The sequence below is a fragment of the Mastacembelus armatus genome, chromosome 18, assembly GCF_900324485.2.
Source record: "Mastacembelus armatus chromosome 18, fMasArm1.2, whole genome shotgun sequence".
Lineage (NCBI taxonomy): Eukaryota > Metazoa > Chordata > Actinopteri > Synbranchiformes > Mastacembelidae > Mastacembelus > Mastacembelus armatus.
Window position 1 is genome coordinate 14,039,413 of NC_046650.1, and position 23,608 is coordinate 14,063,020.

The 23,608-nt window shown below is 40.1% G+C and overlaps 1 protein-coding gene across 5 annotated transcripts in view; it reads right to left on the reverse strand.

The window, feature by feature from the left end:
* Positions 1-23,608, reverse strand: part of LOC113143974 (adhesion G protein-coupled receptor L3) — a 183,946-nt gene that overhangs the window by 59,931 nt on the left and 100,407 nt on the right. For 3 of the 5 annotated variants that reach the window (XM_026329614.1, XM_026329605.1, XM_026329598.1), the window contains exons 6-8: positions 17,642-17,656; positions 14,316-15,116; positions 1,163-1,516 (exon numbers count right to left, since the gene is read on the reverse strand). In XM_026329614.1, coding sequence (XP_026185399.1) covers positions 1,163-1,516; positions 14,316-15,116; positions 17,642-17,656 — 1,170 coding nt within the window. The remainder of the gene's footprint in view (positions 1-1,162; positions 1,517-14,315; positions 15,117-17,641; positions 17,657-23,608) is intronic. The other 2 variants (XM_033325711.1, XM_033325710.1) reach the window with 1 other exon arrangement.

The following is a 23,608-nucleotide window of genomic DNA, read 5'->3' on the forward strand; positions in this document are numbered from 1 at the left end:
TTTTAACATATTTGATTTGCATTAGTTCTTTTTGTGGTGTTGTAATAATGTATTACCACCAAAGTTGATTTATTTATACAACAATAATCTGGTAGAGGAAACTCTCAGTATTGGGGTTTCTAATTTAAGCACCCAATCTTCAACTGGATAACAAGAACAACATACCTGAAATTAATAACCTCAGTGACCAGGTCTCATTAAAACAGGAATTACTCCTGTCTGGTCAGCACTAAGATAGTCTAACTTTCTGAGGTAAAGCATTTGTATCCTGAGCAGCTAATATAGATTTTATCTGAAGGCAGACTTAACTTCATTGTCTTAGTACTAATACAAAGACAGAGCCTGAACAATATATAGAGAAACAAGGGGTCTGGTGCCGAATAAACAAATCAGCCCTTTAAAAGTGCATAACACAAATGTGTTTAGCTACTAATTAATTATACCAATTGTGTCTTGGGAGATGGGAATTAAATATGGGTGTGTGGTGTGCAAGTTACTGGTTTCCATACAGATGCAGTGCTAAGCTATCTTTAGCTTTGCATCAGTGAGTCAGGAATAAAGCATGAGGAAAGAAAGCGAGAGAACAATTGCTGCAGGGGGCGTGTAAACATAAACAAAACACACACAAGCAACCGACATCAAGGTGAATAGGCTCACAATAACGAGAGTATTGACATCCTCACAGAGAAAAGAGCTAAAGAAACAATATATATATGAATATTTCACAAGCATTGGTTTTCATTTTTAAACAGAAGGATGTTTTTAGGTTTTGGATGATTAATGAGGATCGCTCCATGTCACTGGTTAGAAGGACTTTGAGTATCATAAACTGTTATACAACTGTCCAACAGCTCCATTTACACTAAAGTGGTTGATCTGTGAACAAACGAAACAAGTGTGTAATAGTAGACAAATGTACAAGTGACATGTCTTGAAATATTCACTTCCAGGTCATCTCAGCTCACTTCTTTATTCTGTTTCAGGAAGCACAGATGGTCCTCGATCGGTTTGGTTTTCTATCCAAGACTAATCTATAATCCTCTGATTGTTTTTGTTCCTTGCCTCTAGCATTTTTCACCGTTTTCAGATTTGTTACCTAAACTGAACAAGACTGTAATTCCCCTTTGAATTTTTTATACTGCAAAACAAACATCTGCATTACCTGTGGTTCCAGCTGGACAAGGCATCTTAGCCACTATGCCCTGCTTGGTTTTGGGCCAGGATATGTCCATCATCATCAGGGGATTGCAGTACTCCACCCTGATGTTGGGAAGCTTGGAGGAAGGCGGTGCCCTTTCTTCATCTTCTGGAACCAAACCTTCTACCATCGTCTGGACCAGGGCCACCACTGTGGATGTGGTCCGTGGCCACGGTGCTATCGCGGCTGTTGTGGCAGGCATGTTGGTAGTGGTAGTCTTGGCTGTTGTGGTCGTCATGGTAACTGTGGTTGGTCTAGTGGTGGTCTTCATTGTTGTGGTTGTTGTGTCCATGTATATCATTACAGAGGAGGAAGTTTCTGGTAAAGGCAAAAGAGGGAGAAACAAAGTGAGCTGACAGAAATGAGGAAAAAAGAAGAGAGCAAATGTCTTTCTTTTTTCAGTCACACTTCATCTATGTCTGAGAGGGAGATTTATTTTGGTGCAACTGACGAAAAGCAGAGTGTACGCAGGAGGATTGTATTCTTTCTCCCTTGCCAGGTGTCAATTTAAGTGAAGAAAGTTCAAAGAGGATCAATTGGAACTACCAAGTGTGACTTGCATGGGCATGCATGGTTTCTAGCTTAGGACCCCTGCTGGCTGAGTTAACACACACATGCACGCACGCACACGCGCACGCACGCACACACACACACACACACACACACACACACACACACACACACACACACACATACACACACACACACACAGACTTACAGCTGTGAAGTCTAAATGTAGCTGTTGACGAGGGCATATCTCTGAAAGTCAATAGCTGGGTGTTTGTAGCGACATGCTATTTCTGGGTCAGCCAGGACAAACTGGAATATCCATTTCCTGGATGTGAGCTCTCCTTGTGGTTACACTCCAGGATCTGTTTGCTTATGACACTGCTTACCTGAGCTGTTGGGGACAAGGCTATCATAACACCAACACACATGTACATAGAGATGCACCCATGCACCCTCAGTAATGCTTTTGTTCACACTCAAATGCACACACTGCTCCCCGTCTCCCTGTCATCAATCATTGCATCTACTCATCCATTATGTCCCCTTTATACTCCTCCTTTGTGTCTGTGATTAGAAAATAGGGATCCCAAATTAATTTAGCTACAGGCTTTTTATGAATCTGTGGACTTAGTTAATGCCGAAGAGGGTCAGAGGACACACAGAGGTCAGACATCATAATACAGCACCAGAAAGTAGGAGGGAGCTAAGCCTTTCCTATAAAAATGTGTCATATACATTGTTATTAATTTAGGAAAACTATCTATATTGCACAACATACATTTGCCATGTTTTTGTTCTTCAATATGCTATACTGACATTTCTATAAGTCATCCCATTACTGTGTGTGTTTTAGAAGAAGGCAGAATGCTGTAGATCTTTTAAATAAATTCCCATAAGAGAGCACTTTGTCACAGAGGCACACTGTCTGGTCCTTTTCAAAATACAATTTGGGATAGGCGTTGTTACTACCTAATGCAGAGATACAATCAAAATGACAAAAGTGAAAAATGGTCCTAATCTCAGTATAAAAGGGGAGCAAAACAAAATTTAATGAGGGTCGATTTTAGGTTGGCAGGTGTAATGGACGTCACACATCTAGAGAGCTTAGATAACAGACATCACTGCTGAAATCAAGTTTAGTGAGATTCAATTTACAATCGGACAATTTCTCTGCGTGGTGAAGTCAAAAGCAGTGAAGATGCCATGGAAATGCATAAATTAGTGCCACTGTTTAGGAATCACCGAGACCCCCAAGGGCTGTAATGACACAAACCAGACCACTATCAGCATTCAGTGCATTCAAGGCTTAACAGCATTTACCAGCAGCCAACACTGATTAACTACACTGCCACCACAGCAAGAGTCCGGGGTTGATTGAGTATTTGTTTTCTCTCACTAACAAAAGAGTTTATGTTGTTTTTAAGATCCGCAGGTATCTTGCACACTCCCGTGGAGGCACTCCATCAGTACCAAGAACTGTAACAATCTCACTGAAATGCATCGTGAACTAAAGGCATGAAGAGCCCCTTCAGCTTCCAACTACCTGGTAATGTGGGCTGTATAACTTCCTCTCAGACAGAAAAGAACAAAGCAGCACTATAAACAGAAATAAATGTTAAGTAGAAAATAAAAAAAAATAAATAAAAAAAACTGAAAAGATGTTCTTTCACAGGTGGATGTGGAGGCTTTTGGGCCGAGCACAGCCACGCACTAACCCTCAGCAGCCTCCTTAGACTGACATTACCAGGCATCAACAGGGCTTTAAAAAAATCACATGAATGCTCAAATAGGTATTTAACATTTCCACCAGCCACCAAGACATCACCATTTACATTCTATAATCACGATTAAATATCATCATCAATCTGCACCACAGCAGCCAAGTGCATCCTTCAGCTGCAATGATCATGAAAACAGGATGGAATATCTTCAAGGACACCAGTCTATTTATTTGATTATTTATGAAATAACTTATTTATTCATCTGTATTTCAGGAGAACTGATGATAACTCGAAATAAGTCACAGCAACTCTTCGTAAAGGAAAGTGGCATCAATCTCAGTATAATTGAAATCAGCCAGTGGTGCTGTAACTGCAAATAGTAAGGGAGACCATTAGAGTACCTCATGGAAATCTGATCATGGAAATTCACTCCACATATTGAGGTCAGTAAAGGTCACAGTGCACAGACCCAGATAAGCAAGTGGCTGAAAAGGTGTGCAGATGGGCCTATTAGGATAAGGGAAATATTGTAGTGGTCAGGATGGCTGATAAAAGAGGAATTCTGATGTGAATTGATTTTTGCTGAGGAAGTTTGTTGGTTTTGCTGCCAAAAAATGCAGACTGTAATTAAATAGGGCCATGTGGTGCATTAACCATTGATATGTACAGTGGGAAGGCATCAGGTTATATATTAGGGCCTAAAGCATCAATGTGACGGAGTCTCTCCCTCCCCAGAGCAAAACGGGGACAACAACTACCCACTCCGGCATCGCGAAGAGCATGCGCCATATTTCACCTGTTCTGTTTCCAAAACAGTTCATTATTAACCTGCTGCTCAGCCATGTACCATACCCACACCATAAAATACAAGCATTTAACCCATGCAGGGTGATCCTGGGTGCACACTGGGTCTACCTACACACCCACATGCTTACCTCTGTTTCCGTGTTCGTAGCTACAGGTGACTGGCCAACAGGATGGCCATGTGTGCCCGGGGTAATATCACATGTTTACACTCAAAAAGCGAGGCCTGTGGGAGGGTCTTGAGATTTAAAAAGGGAATCATTTTGGACTTCAAGGACAGGAGTGTTTGGTTGCAGTGAGGACGACAGCAGCCTGAGCTCAGTGAACAGGAAACTCATGGTTGGAGTAGTCTTTTGTTTTTCTTCCTTCTTTTTCTCCCTGTGGTAAATATTGTATTTGGACACTGTGTAAATTTGTAAATAGCACTGTGTTTGGATTGTCACTGTTTGCACAGTTTGGAAGTGGGAAAAAAATAAACACCATAAACTAAACTGTCGACTGTCCAGTGTCGTTGTTGGTTTCACTGGAGAGAACACACAACGATCAAATTAAAAACTGTCAGTGTTAACCATCTAAAAAATAGATTAACCAATTTAGCACACTATTGTTCAATTCAATAAACTCAGATTTCTTTGCCCATTGCTTTATTGTGGAAAATAGCTTATGGTGATGAGGTAAAGTCGGAAAATAAACATAAGGTATGAAGGAATATTTAACTTTGCTGGTGTTTTCGAAATGTATCTTTGTGTCAGCACTTTGAATTACATCTTGATGTTGAAAGGTGCTACAGATACAACTTTCATATTTCTTAGTTTAACCTTATGAAATGTTGAAATACACGAACATGCAACTTGTGCTTCTTCTACATTTCTTTCAGGCATGACAGATCAATTTATATGCATGGAAATAACACAGCAAACAAAGCCACTTCGGGTTAATGAAATAAAGTGGCAGCAGGATTAGCAGTTTTTATTTTCACTAAAATGTCCATTTAAAATATCAGGTCACAAAATAACACTGATACTGAAGAGTCATCAGTAAACTGCCTCAGTAATATGACTCAGTTATAAATTAATGCTACTCGTGGGTAGGCTGTAGTCTCTCAGCCAGGAGAGAGGATCTATTTTATGTCACATTTGCTTCATGTATTTCTAATGCTTTCTTTTATTATATTTTGAGTGTGGGTATTGGGGTTAAGTGTTTGACAAGAGCCAGAGATTTTAGCCTGTCCTTTTCCTTTTCAAATTATTTTCAGTTATACAAAAAATATCTATTTTTAAAATTTGCTTTATATAACCTTTATATAAGGTACCGCAGTGTTATTGGTGAATTTTACCTCAGCTTTGTCCCAACATGTAAGACAATGAGAGGCAATTAGTTTCCTAATCCTTTTTAAATAATAACAGTAAAAGTTATCATATTGCCTTCTTTAATGCTGGAGGTAATATGACAGCACAGAGAAATATGGCCTGAGGAAATCACCATCGCAGCATGAGGTTAATTCAAAGTCGCTGGGAATCATGTCTAGAATGTAATTCCATACTTCCAGATGATCCCGGTGAGTCGGCTGGTAAATTATTTTTCAGAATGTTCTTTCTACACACAGCATGTTAAATATGTTTGCAAAGACCCACACAAGAGACAGAGAGCAGGAGTGGAAAAGAAGAAAGTGTCCTTGAGCAAACTTGTACATTTTTTCCATGAGATGAGCACCAAAAAAAAAAGGAAACAAAAAAAAAGGAAAGCCAGCAGCAGACAGCAGCCACAGTCTGCAGGCACTATCGCCTTGGAGACAACACAAGGACATTTTGTTTTGCATTGCCAGCTTTCCCATTCTATCCAAAGGGATGAAAGGAGAAAAAAAACTGAGCTCAAGAGCACCCATGAGGTGAGCAAGGTTTTGGTATGCTTCGAGGGACTCGAGTGACCTTACAAGATTTGAGCATTTTAAGTTTTTTTTTTTTTTTTTTTTGAGTTTTATAATAGCGTGGGGTAAAGAAAACAACTGTAGACCACAGAGAGAACATGGTAATGTTTAAATATGGACTTTAGTTTAGGTAGATGTTGCATTTATAAATTTCTTATTTGAACGTCTGCTAGCTTTTTAGCAGTATGTTTAATTAGAATTGTGTCAGAAGATGTCTTTAGATCCTAAGACACAATAATACAAGGCAAAGTTTAAGAATTTAATTTACTGAAATTGCCTCAAACCTCAAAGTAATTTATCGTCTGTATATTTAAGATTGAATGCATTCTCAAAGGCATTATAAAGTTGATTAAAAATGAATATTACTAACAGCCAGCCATCAGATATTCATGGTTCTTAAGCTAAGGGGCTTAAAAATGTCCCCACACCTAAACAGGCAGACTTTTCATTCATAAAATACGGGAGCAAACTTCTGTGGGCACTCCAGCATCCTCTCATTGAAACACCAACTCCACTCATCATTTACGCCCCACTTCTATTGCACCTAACATGAAGTCTGTTTCCCCCACACAGAGAGCGTTGTGCTTCATTTCAAAGCATTCATTTCTAACTAATTAGCCTCTCTCTCTGTATCCCAGGGCTCGTGGCTTCCACAATTAGATAAGCCCACTCTATGTCGCTTCAGGAAAAAAAAAAAAAAAAAAAAAAAAAACCTGCTATGCTGTTATGAAATGAATCCGGTTTATACGACTTGCCATTTCCGCACCGAGAGTGGGTTTGTCGGCTCAGAGAAACTTCTGCATACTCGAGATCAAAAGAGGTGGAAAGGGCTTTTGGGGCTAAAAATGAAACAGGCTTCAGACGGTAAAGTGACTCTTCCAGCCTCGTGCTGAACCCAATTACCTCTTAATTTTAGTATTTGAACCTTTATGCATGGTTATATCTTCAGAAGGCACTTTCACAGACTGTAGAAAATACTGGACAGCCTACGTGTGATGTCACACATTAACATTCCTCTAGCCTATTTAAAGCCTGCAAAATTGGATTTCTGGGTACTAGGATGTGCATTTTTTTAGTCTGAAGTGTACTTGAATAAAGTATAATATAATATGATGATTCATTAATCTCCAAAGCTTATCAGTTCCCCAACGCCTGCCATACGATCCCACCCCAACACTACACATGTTCTGGTGGCTGAGGAGAATAGCTGAAAAATAAAATGATGATAAAAGTACCAGCATATAATGGAGCCCTTGGTGGCAGGCCTACAAATCCATCAGAGTGCAACTGGGATGTGGGGTGCGGTAAATTATGCAGCCAGACATCCAGTAATGCTTCGATATCATCTGACATGATGAGAACCGTAATGGATGGGAACTATGCATTGTTTGGCAATTAATTTCTCATTCCCATGCTCACTTCCTGGGACTTGAAAGGGCATTTATGGAGGTCACACAGATCTGCGAGAAGCGTATGCACCGGACTGATATATATGCACACATGGACACAGGCCCAGAGAGACACTCACATTGTTTGAGCTAAATGACAGGAGAGACATGAGCTAAGCCTGCTTGCATATGCACTACAGTGAAGTACTGTAGGGTGAATTCACCACACATGTTTAATAGATGCATGCAAAGACACAAAAACAAAAGTGCTGTTTTTTGCCTAATGTGCATGATATTACACAGTTACACTACTTCACTGCAGCGCGTTCACTAATTAGACTTTTATTTATCATTTTCCTACACTCTGACATAGTCTCAAAACCCCAACTCGAGAATACATTATGCAAACATCTCATGCCTCAACACATCTACAGAATTAATACAGCACTGTGCAACAGAAACAGTCCTCAGAAATCCATATTTAGCAACAACTTTTCTAAGTGAAATGGAGGTATGTTGGATTCAGTTTTATGCTTACAGTCGAGACTCGGTTCAGGCAGGCTCTCGGGGTACTGACAAGGCCAAACATCGTCAAACGTACTGTTGGAGTGCAAAACGAGCGATGAGGAGTGTGAGCACATGGTTAGAGGGGATTTCAGACTCATGAACAGTAAAGGCACACTCTGCTGAGGTCTCAACATTTGCCAAAAAAAAACCCAGAGTAAAGCTTTTCAAAAGACTGTCAACCAACAATGGAATTGGCCAAATGGATAGGGCAAAGCTGTGCAGAGAAACTCTGACACTGGTGATAAAGGGAGTTAAAGATGCTTCAGAGGCCTCCAATCAGATTTACTCGGCTGATTGGCCAAAATAAATCACTTTGAGCCTGTGTGCCACCAAGCCTGTTAAATTTAATGTGGCAATATTTGGGGCTCTATGGAAACCTGGACCGATATATGCACATATCCGGAGCTCCACTAATACACCTCTTATTTTTGCCCCTTCTAAGATTCACAATCATTATGTAAAAAACTCGCCAACTGTTTAGATCACACTGATACATACATGAGGACACCCAGGGTGAAACAAGTGTGTGCAATCAGAAAAGGAGAGGAAGCACAAAATAAATTCATTATTTTTTGTCTCCTGCAGTGGAAATGCATATTTACATACACTCACATATATACAAACAGACACGTGAACGTGCCTGTGCCTCACATTCACCTGCAAATTTGACAACTGACAGAAGTCTGAGACTTTTACTCTATGACTTTCCCCACTTCTGTTCATGTCAGGAAAGATGGATAGGGTGTTGGCTTTAATTGAGGGATTGCCTGCCACCCCCCTCACTACACAGTTGATCTGTGTATGATTTCTAGATCAAGGCAGAGTCACCAAGGCCCATGATGGATGGCCAGTCAGGAGGAAGATTAACATGCCACATTCTGAACCGCTTGAAACGTGAGCTCATCTTCTCAACTTGACAAGGTTTCACTCAAATTCACAGAAATAAAACAGAAGTATACTGAGATCAGCCAAACACCTCCACTAATAGGATGACAATGATTATCTTCTCCATGATGTTCTAAATTATTCTTACGTGAGGAAATATGGCTCAAAAACATTAAAAGAGGCTCTGAAGTACCAACAAAGCACTCCCTGTTTCCTCGCTACAAATTCTAAAGCTGCATTACGAACAGAGCCCCATTGTGTCACAGCATTAAAAGCCTTGCAGAAAGACAGTGTTTCTGTGTGTGTGTGTGTGTGAGAGTGTGTGTGTGTGTGTGTGTGTGTGTACACACACACATATAATGTTGGGGAAAATCATTCTAAACTATAATCCCAAACCTTGAACTCTTCCTCTAAGAAAAATGCCCTCTGTCAGAGGTGCACCAGACATGTGATAAGTGTGTAGCCTGAAAATAAGCATGTAGCCTACATTCCTAAGCCTCGACATCAAAAAGGGATTCATGCCGCACAAAACATACTGTAGCATTTGGTTTGAATTTCTCATCAAAATATTCCTTAAAGCTTTGTAATCAAGAAAGAAGAGGTCCTGCGATGACGCATGACAGCTGCAGGGTGTCACTTGAATCTATATTATGGTATGTCAAAATATATCAGTCAGAAGAAATGACAGGTTTTGGAAGTTTAGTGCATAAGTAATAAAAACTAAAGGACAACACACTCAGATTATCTCCAACAGGCTGCCAGCCTGCATTTACTGCTTAGACAGTCTTAATCAATTTAGCATGTGTCAGGCATTTCCAAATGGAGCCAAGACGGGCGAGAGCGTTCAAAGCATCGACTGTATCAGCATGAAGGTCGGCGCGCACGTCTGCGGGCTCCCTCCAAGCCAGCAGAGCTGGCACCGTCCCCTTGCCAGATGGCAACATGTGGCCAAAATACAGCATCACCAAACAAACCAAATGTATCTATGACACCAACTGTGCTGCATCCAATGCACCAATCATGACTCAACAAAAAGTCATCCTGCAGTCTGACAGACACTGATTACTGTATTATGTAAACAGTCCTCAACACACAAGACTCTGAATATGCTCATTTAAAAAAGAGAAATCACTGAAATCATGTGTGCAGGTACATCAACAGCAAACTCATCTTTTTAAAGCACCATAATGTCAAAGCCATGAAGTGAAACCGGCATCTAAATTAACAAAAATGTACTTTAGCATAATCAGCATGGATTCTTATCTTATGACCGCATATTAGCACTTCACCCAGCAGCAGCAGGTGTGGGAGACTGAGGCAAGTGTGGCTGCCCTCATCTGTTCAGTCCTGTGGAGTCAGTGCAACATACAGTATGTGCCAGGTATGTAAAGGTGAGTCATTTCTCTAGTTAAAACAAAAATAGAGTAGATACAGCAGCTATAGCACTGCAAGTACCTGTGAACAAAGTAATCTCAGTTTGGTTCCTGAATGCTTTAAACTGTCGTTTTATCATTATTTCTCAAATCTGAGTGACATCTGATTCCACGTTCTGATACGGTATCTTAGATGAATAATGCCAAGCGTGTATACAAACCCATAATGGTATATTAAAAGCAGGAAATTGATAGCAATAAACATATCACACATATTTTTGAGGTTATTTGTGGGTGATGTATCTACCTTACATACCTTCTTGACCCTGTCCAGGATCAGCATGTCTAAAGGGATGATGGACTGGGGGGTGACCTGTTTAGCTTGTTTACACACTTTCACCAAGAAACTGTTCAGACGATGTCATGTAATGGTTTTGAAGTTTCTCCCAGGATCATTGCCTGGTCAGTAGCAATTCTACTACTCACTATGTTGACATGCAGCACTAACATCATGCAACTGTTTCACTGGGAGCTGTTGGCTTGTCATGGTCTTGGAAACAAGGCGCTGAAGTTTATCTGTAGAGAAGCAGTTGGTTGAGGTAAACCACACAGTGGTAGAAAAGGTGACAACAGCAATTTCATAAGATTAGCATCCCCTAGAGGGGTCACTGTGGCATTTGTAAATGGATTTGCATGAGAGCAATTCACAAAAATCAAATTTTTCTAAAATGTTCTTCGTTATCCTGAATTATACCGACTATTACCATACAAGTATTGTATGTGCTATATGGTATGTGGAGCTCTGTGACTGTCTTTATGGTCTCTTTTCTTTTATGTTTAAAAAAAAAAAAAAAAAACGATGGAGCAATTTATTTTAGTTGTCCTTACATATTCTGCACTGAATCTGATCATGAAAAGAGGACTAATGGTAAGAGAGTTTTTATATCTGCCTGCTAACAGCAGTCTGTGCTGCACATTTTTTATGACCAATTCAGTGAATTTAATTATCAGTTGTCATGGAAGCACTCTTGGGCATAGATTCTCTGTCCTTGAAAATAGTCTGTTTGAGCAAAAATATTGCTGTCTGTTGAAGAGACTGCAGTAAGTGCCCAGATTAGCACAGAATTGTTGTGGGGACGGTTCTGAGATTCAGAGAAAAAAAAAGGAGTTTATTTTCTGTATATTAGCTCCTATTTACTCTCTACAAAATTATCATTTGAAAAAGAGTTCAAAAAGCATTAAAATCATTAACAATTATACACAATTGAATAATGTGGAGTTCAACTGTGGTACATTTGTAATTCCAGATATCATTACCCTATTCCTGCCTAATGCCCACTAGCATGTGCTGTGGCCTGGTGCATGTAGTTTGGCATATGGCACCAAGCCCCAGCTGTGGGTCTCACTTTGTCTCTCCTGCTCTGCTGCCCATATACCATGCTCGACTGGAATGGCAGGTCATGCATGCTCATAAAGGTGAAAGCGCGAGTGGAAATGAGCTTGTGGGAACTGAGAATGACAAGTTCATGGGAGTGTTAAAAGGGCCTGTGATCATGACACTGGATCAGATTTCAAAAGAAAAGCACTACACTGGATTCAGACTCTACATGGTGCGATAGCTTGCTGGTTTATTTAGTTAAATTTCTAACTTCAATAAGTAACGGGAACTATTTTAATGTTTCCTCAACTGGAAGAAAGATGTATGCTTCAGTTTTTCTCATGGTCAAAATCTGGTATCTTGGTTTCTTTGTGCAGCAAATTGATTTATAACACTCTTCTTCTTCCAGAGCTGCTATTGTTGTAACTATCGGCGACTGATATTTCAAGGTGGATATGGGATCTTTGCACCTCCTCACTGCAGCAGCATCAACACGATGCCGCAGCAAATATAGTATAATTTCTGTGTCTGACAGTGACATTGACTCTAACAATTTTGTTTTAACTCTCCTAGCATCTCAAAATCAGGCTCCTTGAGAGAAACAAATTCATGGTGAATGTGCACGGCTGACTCTTGTTTTAATCAGAAAACTGCATCCTGTTTCTGTGTTTTGTCTGGGAGTTGATCAGAGTAAAATAGTTTATTACTCCGGAGTCCATTCAATCACTCTTTCATTTCTTATCAGTCTGTTTATCTGACATTTATATTTGTTCCTTGACTCCATCCATCCACTTAATGCAACATTTTACTATTTATATTCATGCTGCAAACTTTTTGGAGGGCAGCCTATTTTGCACAACAGCAGCCAAACACACTCTAGTGCTAAGAATTTGCATTTGAATGCCAAATACGCATATGTGTATATGTATATATGCAAGTATGTGCAATCATCGCATGTCACTGTTAAAAGGTGATGGATAATCATTTACCATAGAAAGCACATAACATAATTTCACTCTGCTCAGCTACAACAACTATAATAGTATGGGTAGCTGTATAGCATCAACAGCAAACGCAGTAAGCATGGTCACAACAAATGAATGAATATATTTTGGGGTATGTTGATCCAGGGCATAGTGTGTAAAAATGATTCGGAGTAGAACAGAGCAGCAGCAAGAAAAGGAAAATAAATTAAACTGGCAAGCTGCAGGTAGAGAACGCTGCAGAAGAGAAAGAAGAGGAATGGACTTCACAGTCAAATAACTTGTGACATTTTTGACTAGAGCTGTTGATGAGATAGCGCAAAAAAATTACCTTGGTGTGTCAAAACAGGTTCTTTTTTCCCTGTTTCATGCTCCCCAACAAGTGCCAATTTATAAAAAGAACAATGGAGTGAAAAAATTAGACTTTTCAAAAGAGTTTTGGGAAGTTTAATTTGAGCAGTTGCTTGTTCTGTTGCAAAGGTAACATCTAAGTTAGACTGAGGCTTAAGGCTGAGAATCATATTGTGTTATAGTCTTAAGAATATTAAATAATTTAATTGCCTGACAAATCTTCTATGTATATATGTGTAAATATATCTTATATCGCTTCTATATGAGAAGTTATAAAAGCACATCATTTGTTTGGTAATAGCTGCAGTTTTATGTTTCACTTCTATTTAGGCAAATTGTTAGAAAAACAAAAGAAAGCAACACATTCAGCAGAATTCATTAGAGCCAACTGTCACCAGCCCACAGTCTTTAAATGCTATATATATATATATATATATATATATATATATGAGAAAAACAAGACGACTTGGGCTGTAAAAGCTTGATATGCCAAGATGTTATGTAGAACCCACAACACAAAAGCGTTGGAAGAAAGAAGCCACATGGTGAAAATGTTGCTATTCTTAGAGCCTTTCATGTAATAAGGCTAAAAAAGTAGCTTGTTCTGAGGGTCACAACAGATCTTATAAGCAAAATTATTTAGCATTTTGGAAGCATGAATATGACAAATTGTACATCAAGCTGCCTATTTGTGGTGAAGCTGAGGAAAGGCTGTGTCAAAAATGGAAATCCGCACCCTGGGGTGCATGAATTTGCTCAACATCCAGCTAATTTGTTAAATGTCAATAAGGTATTTGGTATTTTAGATGGAAATGTGGGAAGTATAATTGCTATGTGTCGCCATTTAAAATTCATCCTCTTGGTACCAAATCTAAAAACTTATCGAATAGTTTTTATACTATTACCACCTGACTGACAGATAAAATTGTGTCATGATCCCCTTTGTATAATAATAATAATATCAATAATTATAACAATTGGGATATGAGCTCGGTTCCAAAACCCATTCTTTAAAATCACATTTGCTGTCATGTCGGCCGTTGTAATCTCTCTAATTTACAAAATAATCTTCAAAGTCATTTTGTCGTCACTTACATTTGCATACACACATATTTCCAGCATTGCACCAACTCAGAGTGCATGGCTCAAAACACTGAGAATGACATAGTAATACTTGAATGCTGGATGACTATGAATCTTAAGGAAAGGAATAAGCAAAGTTTATCTTACCGAGTCTGTTGTCCAAAGCGCCGAAATCCAGTGAGTACTTCACCACATGGTAATTGTTCCAAACATAGAGCAGGTTGTCTCTGGGATTATAATCCACAGCAGCGATGTACTGATAGGAGTTGGGGAAAGGGATGTCCAGAAAGCCATCTTTACTTAGCTCTGTGTTGTAGATGTAGTCGATCTTGTTCCCTGTTGCTTCATTGTCATCGTCTTCATACACTGACTTTACTACATAGAGGATCCCACAGATCATGAAGGCGTTGGATGCTGAGCGCTTGTCATAGGCTGTGTCCCAGGTGCCCTCAACACGCAGCGTGTAGGGATTGAGCTGGCTGATGACAATCCGCCCGTTGTTCTGCTCAGTGGCATAAATTACCCAAAGGCCATTTTCATCTACAGCCAAGTCAATGTCTGATTTCCCTCCCCAGCGGTATGGTGATGTGTCATGGTAGTTGGCATTTGCGATTATGGCCTCGCCACTTTTGATTCGAGTCCGCAGGTCAAACTTGACGATGTTGCGCGTGCGCTCCTTGTTGAAGAACAGCGCCCCATCGTAGACCACAAAACCTGTCCCATCCACTCGATGTGGGAGTTTGTAGGTTGTTGTCGGCCTTCCGGCAATGAAGTCTTCTTTGGAGGAATATTCAGTCAATGTGTCAGTACGGTAAGGTGTCCAGGGCATGTAGTAGATCTTATCGGAGGCTTGGAGGGGATCTTTGCACCAGGCTCCAGACTGGTGGTCCGATTCAAAGAGGTGCTCGCTCTGGTACACCCTGCGCAGAAGCCCTGGACACAGGAATACTGAGGAGCCAAAATAGGGGAAAAACATGTACGGAGTTACATTGGCAGGTATTATACTGGACATCAATAAATCAAACAGAAAATGAATGCAGTGATATAGTGCTAAATCTACAGCTCAGTTTTCTCCACAGTGAAGGACTCATCATGATCAGATCAGACTAAGTGCAGAACAAATTACTTACCAAACAAAATGTGTAAATTCATCAGATAAAGTCCAGCATATAGACAACAATCAACATTATTACTTTAAGCAATGTCTCAAATGACCTGGTCATTTGATTTCACTTACTCATTACTCTTTTCAGTTTTTCCATGAGATGCTTCTAATTCTGACCCTAAAGCCAATTAGCTACAACGCAACGGAAAGAAGAGAGAGTTTATAGTGAAGGCAGAATAGTTTCTGTGAAAACTGTCTTCTATTAAAACTTACCACAGACTGGCTCATCCCCACGCACATTAAACACACACATTATACGCACATCCAGAGTTTCTATACATATCTACTGTATTAAATATTGAATAATTATGCTGCAGAAACACATTTCTTTCTTTTCTCTCATTAAATGACTCCTGTGGCAGTTTTTAATAAATAGTATTAAACACACAATCCCAAAGTTTTTCAATAAATAGCGGTGCAGTAATTAGTGGCCCAGGCAGGCCTTCAAGAGAAAGAAAACAAAAGAAAGAATCCAGTAATTACATCATCTATATAATGACTGCCTGTCCATTATTTCATCCACATGACATGTTTAGTCTGCAGCATGATTTACTATACCACACGCAGTAAACTAATTATATGTGAACTGGTTTGTACTCAAATCTGATAAAGCCAGGCCAAGGCAATACAGCTGCAGCAAGTCAATAGTGGGATCCATTTGCAAAAGCTAATTTCAGTTCATTATGGATTACCGTGGACTGAGGCAATTGTAATTTTCTGTTATACAAAAAAGATAAAATCTGGATTCAGGATTTTAATGGTTCTAAACTTGACGCAGGTTTAAACTGTTACAATTTAAATTTTTAATAAACAAAATAAATGTGTATGTACCAAAAAAAGAGATGACAGAAAACTAAAATCAAAATCTAATTCTGTTGGAACACAATAAACAATTATTTAGACAGTGCAGTTTTGCATAGGTTTGGGCCGTCAGTACATCACAAACAAAAACAATGTGTGTAAAGGCTCCCTTCACTGTAATGGGCCAGGAGCCTGACAGGTTCTAGCTGCGGATCCGTTGAAAGGCAAGAGTTGCGCGCTCTGAGGAGAAGGAGCGGGAGACAACAAAAACAGAGGCTTCTTTCCTTTGTAATCTCTTAGGATTAAACATGTCGTCTGCCTGTAGGTGAAAAACGTGGCGAGATACGTCCTGTTGACACAGCGCCCCAGCACACATCGCAGCAGTTGCTCTCCTAAATACTAAGAGGACTCATATGGTTGAAAAAGACAAGATGTGCTTGAGTACAAGGTCACAGTGGGTATGCTTTGTACTGACAATACAGCGGGCTCTGGAGAAGTTCTAAAATATGCGTTTTAAAGGATGTTAGCACAAAGATGGTGAAGTGAATGAGATATCAGAGAAGTGATAAAAATAAAGGAAACATGTCTTTCATGGGAAATTTTACAAAAACTGCAGTGCACTGCAGCATCACCTTCATCTTTAAAATGTGGTAAAAGCCTCTTACCTTCACTGCTCATTCACTTCACCATAGATTTGAGTGAAATGTCATTAATTGATGAATCATTGCTACAATTTTTAAAGCAGAACTCTTGACTCCTGTTTCACGATTCAGTTTCTATCTTTGAGTTCAATCTGACTTTATAGTTAATGTCTGTTTAGCCGTGTTAAAAGGTAACACTACAAACAATGCTCCTGAGGCACAAGTGAAGATTTTAGCATATGTGCTGCAGCATCATGAGGTGCTGATAAAGAAAGAATATGACTGCTATGATCTGTCTCCAGTATTGACTGGTGAGTCCCTGAAGGTTATAGCCATCATCATGTTAGAGCTATAATCAAAATGCTGACAGCTTATTGGACAAGTTATTGATCACCTTGTATAGCCCTCTCCTTTAATATTATGCAGCTGATAAAGCAGAGCTGGGATAATATTTAGTCATTGCTTGGAATAAAATCATCCCAGCGTTACTGCATTTCAGCAATGATGAGGTCTGTAATGAGTATAGACTGATCATGTATGTGGCAAATGTCTAACTAGTTGATATTGTTGTTGAACACAGGAGCTGAGTGCATTATTCACTGGTTTAGATGCTGCAGCATGTCCAAAGCTAAATGAAAGAAAGAATGTAGGTGTATTTCTAACCTTTTTTTACGTGAACAATAGTATTTTTCCCATGAAGGACATGTTCAGACATTACAAAGAACCACAGAATGAACACAAACCTCCAAAATACCAGAGATCTTTTAACAACCCGTCACCAAAAAAACAACAGCAAAAAAAAAGCAAAAGTTTAACCCAAATGAAAATGCAGGAGAGAAAAAGTGAAGTTGTTGGCATTTAGTTACCTTTTTGTTCCACTTCTATTTTTAGGCATGAAAGAGAGAGAAAGAAAGAAAAAAATAAAGAACAGATTAATGATGTGATAACTGTCTTTATTTTATAACATTCACACAAAAGTACAAGAAGGGGTTAGTGGAAGAGACATACAGTAAAAACACCCATACTGTAAGCTTTTAGAAAGGTGAAAAAAGCACTGTCGCACAAGCCTGTAGAAAAAAAAAAAGATTAATCAGTCCTTCAGTTTGTCAAACATAGCTGCTTTTTGCTGTGATGGCTGTGAAATGGGACGGAAGAAAACATACATCCATGTACCACATACGATACCTATTATTCTGGAGTGAGATTCTGAGATTAGAGTACGACTGGGAACAAACACACTGATGAAACTGCTTAAAAATAATGTGCTGCTGGTGGAAAAGTGACTGAACTGAAAGTGACGAGTGAGATTGAATTAAAACTGTGAAACTGTGCACGATCAGAAATGAAACAATGAGCTGAAAGACAATAAAACCCCTCAAAGACTTTAGTTGAATTCACATTAGATACTGTGATTTTATCCATAAGTGAAGCTTTTAAATACATAATGCACCTTTTTTAGAGAAAAATATAGTTTTTCATGTCCAACCTGTTTTATTAAATAACACACTGAAGGTCTGTCAAGAAGTACTTTGGCTATTACATCTTAACACTATATATCACTTCCTCAGTGGACAAGCTTTTTATGTCACTCATGGCATTTTGCTGATCTCTTCCATTTGTAGTAAGGGTTAGCATCCACCCAGCAGGCCTCCTCCTGTCCCTTCCCCTCCAGTAATCCCGGTTCTAATAAGAGAGGATTAACCTCTGTTACCAGGGCTTACAAGAGTCCTCTCCTCCAAATGGAGAGAGCGACAGAGTGAAGTATGGAGGTCAGTGGGTAGGTGGAAGTGGGGTAAAGTTTGAAAGATGGGAAAGTTATTAGAGGAGAACAGTATTAATGTAAGGCAGTGGGCAAATGAAAAGTATCAGGCAGACCTTTGCCGGGTGGGGGACGGAGCCAAACAAAAGCAAAACTAAAGAAAAATGATGGGGAGGGAAGAGGTGTTCAACAAGTTTCACGTATTTTTTTTTTTCTGATCGCAAAAATTGTACACTGTACAGCACAGCACCTCAGCCACAGCATCCACTCCAGCTCTCACTGAAAGAAGATAAGTCCTTACCAAGCCTGAGCTACAACAGCTCTGGGCTACGTCTGAATCACCTTTGATGGCATCTCAAATTTGCCAGTAATTCTGAACCGCATGTGGACCATATAGATCAAAACAAAGTAAACAACCAAACAGATGCGATCGAAGCCTCTTCACCTCCCATGAGCGAGGGCCACTCAGCGGGGACCACACAGAGGCCGGCATTTCTGATTGAGCGACCACTAACAGTGGCGAGGGGAGAGGAGGGTAATGATCTATAGAAAAAGGCATTAGTGTTGGGGATGTGAAAAGTGGTATACAACGCAATCGCCGTGGGAGATGGTGTGAGAAGGGAGTAAAGGATGCGGATGAGATCCCTGACAAGGAAATATGCCACTCCCTGGGCTACAGTACAGTATGTGGCCCTATCGCTTGACCAGAACATGCCACTGGATGCAGCAAGGTCACCCCTGAGATGACGCATTTCCATTCGTGTTTCACTACATTATAGTCTACAAAGGCTGGAATATACTTCTGATATGAGCCTGTGGATATCCAGACTCAAGAAGAGCAGCAGGAAATGCAGAGTGAGACGGAGAATTGATTCATTTGAAAAGCTTCTTTACTCCACCCCACCACCCCCATTGTGACCTTAATACGATTTTGGTCACGGCTGTCACTGAGTCACTAAAAAGCACTTAGCGCTCTTATCCTGCCTTCTCATCCATTTCACTCTTTTCTCTCCTTGTTTTTCTTTTCGTTTCTTCTCTGATGTCTGAGAAACTATTCATCAATCTCCAAACAAATACAAAGCAAAAAATACGGATCCTGTTGGAGCTGCTTTTACCTCTGTGAAAGCATTACATCATCTTCCATCACACAAAAGACTTCAGTGGGTTATATACAGTCCACAGTGTAGCATTTTGTAGCACAGTGTAGCTCTATTTTCACTATATGTTATCAGCTTCCATAACAGTTAAGCAACGAACTGCTTTTTTATCTATTGTCTACCCGTCTACAGATCATGTTACAGCACATATACATACGATTCATGTAGATCCTCAATTCAGCTCTTAAACAATCACAAGGCAATCACTTTCTCCAACACACTGTACTTCAACTCTAAACTCAGTGGATGAGGTAACGACCTAATAACTTGAAGAAGAGATGATGAGCATTGTGTGGCCCTAAAATTATTTAAAAGCAGCAGAGAGACAGCGACTCTGAAAAAAAATGCACAAAATGCATGACGACTGCTTGCGAGGGCTGTGTCTAAGGTCAAGGCTCTAAAGGGCCTGCATGTTTTGGACATTACAGAAATTTAATCGACAAGGTCAGTGAAATCTGTCATCTGTAAACAATTCATCATTGCACTTTTTCAGTAGGTAGGGCGGTTGGAGGCATTATTGAGATGAGCAAAGGAGAGAAAAAAAACGACCAGCTGTAATTACCCTTTGTTGGGTGCCAAATCAAACCAGAACAAATGCCATCACTGGCAAGACTAAAAGTCCCCTAAAAATTTACAGAGCTCATAAATAAAGGTGCCAATGGACATAAGTTCTTTATTTTAGATTAATTGTACAGGATGTATTTGCCAAGGATGAATGTTCTTTTTCACCCTGACTCTCACACTTGCACAAAGGCAGAGCTGGAAGTAGCCCAGTGCAAGCAGTCTTATCTTTTGGCCACTGGGAAGATCCACTGGAGCAGTGTGGGGTTAAGTGACTTGCTGTAAGACACTTCAAATGTTCCTCATTTGCTTTCCAAGACTTGACTGGTCAAGGGACCAACAAACCGTTGCCCTCACTTTCTATTCAAAACTGTGGGTCAGGTCAGACAAGTGTTCTAGCAGACCACAGATTAGGTGAATACATTTCTGGGCCAGGTTGGAACAAATTCTGGCAACAGATTTGGCCTAAACAATAACTCACTAATCTGTGTGCATGCACCTTGTAACAGTTTGGCCGCTGTATGGTTCATCCAGCCAAACACCTCAGGCTGGAAAAGGCAACATGGCTGTTCCAGCAACAATACTATCCTTATGTTGTTTGTGCCAGCAGGTTATTACAGCCGACAGTAATACGTTATAGTTAGGTGAACTTCACTGACCTTATGGCAGAAGTAGCAGTGGTTAAGTGTAGGATAAAGAGTGTTGAAACCTGCTCTAGGAGCAGAGTAGGTGGATGAACTAATGAACTTTCCTCATATTACACTGCTATTCTGTGCCAAAACGTAATGATGTTGTTTAACTAGTGAACCAAGTTCTTAGTTTTGGCTTAGCTATTTGGTCAAGCTGCCAAACCTAGTTTATTAAGCTGAACAGGCATCCTACCTGCATGGCTTGAGTTTAAAATAATGTATTCTTTATGGTTATATGGTAAAGTCTGTCCAGTATCCACCAGATGATCCTACTCTTCAGAAAAAAACCTATAGAATTTAGTTACGTTGCCACTGGGTTTTGATAATACACAAGTTTAAATGTTCACCTGAGAAGCAGCTCTGCACACATACTGTGTCTACTTGCTGCTCAAGACACATGCCGAGCAGCTAACAATGGGGACCTTTAGCGCCTCTGAGCAGTGTTCCTGTCATGTGAGCGGCAGCTGTATGGATTTTCATTTGAATAATTAACGCTTCCCAATTTCACACTAATGGTTGAGAGGTATCAGAATGGTATCATTAGCCGCTAATAGAGATTCATGGTGGAATGGCTGCAATACATTTTGCAATATTTCCCCCTTCTTTCTTCCATTCCCTCTCCCTCAGCCAAGGAGTTGCAGAGTGCAAACCCCTTAACTCCATCCCATCAGCTTTTTAATTAATGACACAAATTACGGGGCTTTGAATAGCATGTGCCTAAGGATGGGGGAGGACACCCTGGCTTCCATCTCTCTTTCTCTGAATTCTCTCTTCATTTCTCTCATTTTTTCCCCTATCATTTCCCTCGGTTGGAGCTCATGAGTCTCCCATACCATCATTACAGGTTCCATTTCTCAACAGCCCTCTTTTTCTTTCAACCACTTGTCTACTCTCTTTGTGCTCCCTGCTCGTACTTATTCAATCTCCACCCTAGTGTCTCTTTTCTGTCTCCATCGTTTTCTCTCTCCCTCCTATTGAGAAACAGCTATGCTATCTTATAACCTTGACTATGCAAGATGCTGCATGTGTGCATGCATGCGGTTGTTTGTCTTTCTTTGAGGGACAAGTGCAAGGACTTGGCACGGATTCAGCCTGCTATGCACGTGAGACCATCCAATAGAAGGAGAAAAGACAAGTGCAGCCCAGGCACAACAAAATTAAATATGTTTCTGTGGAACACAGCAACAACTGGTGCAGACATAACCTAATTGAACCTTCTAAAATATGTCTTGATTTTGAAGGACCTTGCAATTATGGAGCAAAAGAGAGGGATTGTGGGGGTGGGGAGAAAAGAATGAGGGTGTTTAGTCTGGTGTGTGGCTGGACTTATTGGAGCACCAGTGAACAAAGAAGAAGAAAAAAAAAAAAACAAGGAAATGGGAACGAAGCTTTGATTAGTAGGGTGATCATTAAAAGGAGAGACCCCCTGACGAGACCAATCTTTAATTAGTGCTATATCCTCGACCCCAACGAGTCTTTCAGTCGTGTGCCTGTGTGTGTGGGTAGCTGGTGGAGGAAACATCGAGATAAAAGCTTTGCCTGTGTTATATAAATGGAAGTATTAATGAACATCTCTAGAAGCTTGTTCAGCATGCAAGAGCATTTATTTCAATATGTTTGAGTGTGCATATTTTTGTGTATAACCATTAAAAAGTTGCACAGCATGTTTTGCTGCAGAGCAAAAGAGCAGTCACTACAGAAAAAATACCTGATAAATTATACCAGCTTATTCACTATTAGTGGGGGACAACAGCTTCCACATTTCCAGCTCACCCCTTCCACACCACCATGTATTCACATTGTATAAGGCCATACTTTTATTATGAAAACCTCATGTAAACATCATGTGACAGCAGTCCTCAATTAATTAGAAAAAAAAAATTAGACAGCTTAAAAACTGGCAAGAAGACTGCTCAGCTTTGATTCAGGCATTGTCCCTATTCTTCAATATTACTGCAGAAAACATGCTGTCTGTCACCGTCTTGTAAGCTACAGATCCCAGCACAGGTTTGTTTACTTTGTGTGTCTGTATCTGTGCAGCAAATCAGCCTGCTGGCTAAGCTGTCAATCTAACAGTGACACAGACATGACCACTCAGAGGCTCAAGGGAAAAAGGATATTTTTAATAAATCTCCTAAGACGTATTTTTGTTCTTCCTTTAAAAAGAACTATTAACCATACACTTTAAAATCACTTCCACGTTATTTCGGGCTGAAAAAAAAAAAAAAAACAGTGACTAATTGTGAGTTCAGAAAGTTTCTGCAAAGAGCATTTTAAAACCAATGAGTTGTGACAAGATCAATCTCCTCAAATTCAGGCCACGACACCAGTGTGAATCTAGTGTGTGAAATATGTGATGGAAAGTCATAGTTGTCAGAGCTTGCTGCATGGGTTGGGGAGTGGTCAGCTGTCACTGACTGATGAGATGCCATTACAGCCCCCCCTTCACACATGGAAAAGAAGTAAAGCTGGTTGTTCAGGTGGAGAAAAAAAAAGCCGTCTGAACAGGCAAGCTAATGCTCGCTGGCATTTCAGTGGGGAGCGAGGAGGGTGTAGTTGTGTGATGTATCTGCTGTCACAGTGTTGACTCCCACACTAGACCTGATGAACGTTGATTGGAGAGCTCAAGGGCAAGGAGCCAGTGAACTTCCATACAATCTGCTTAGT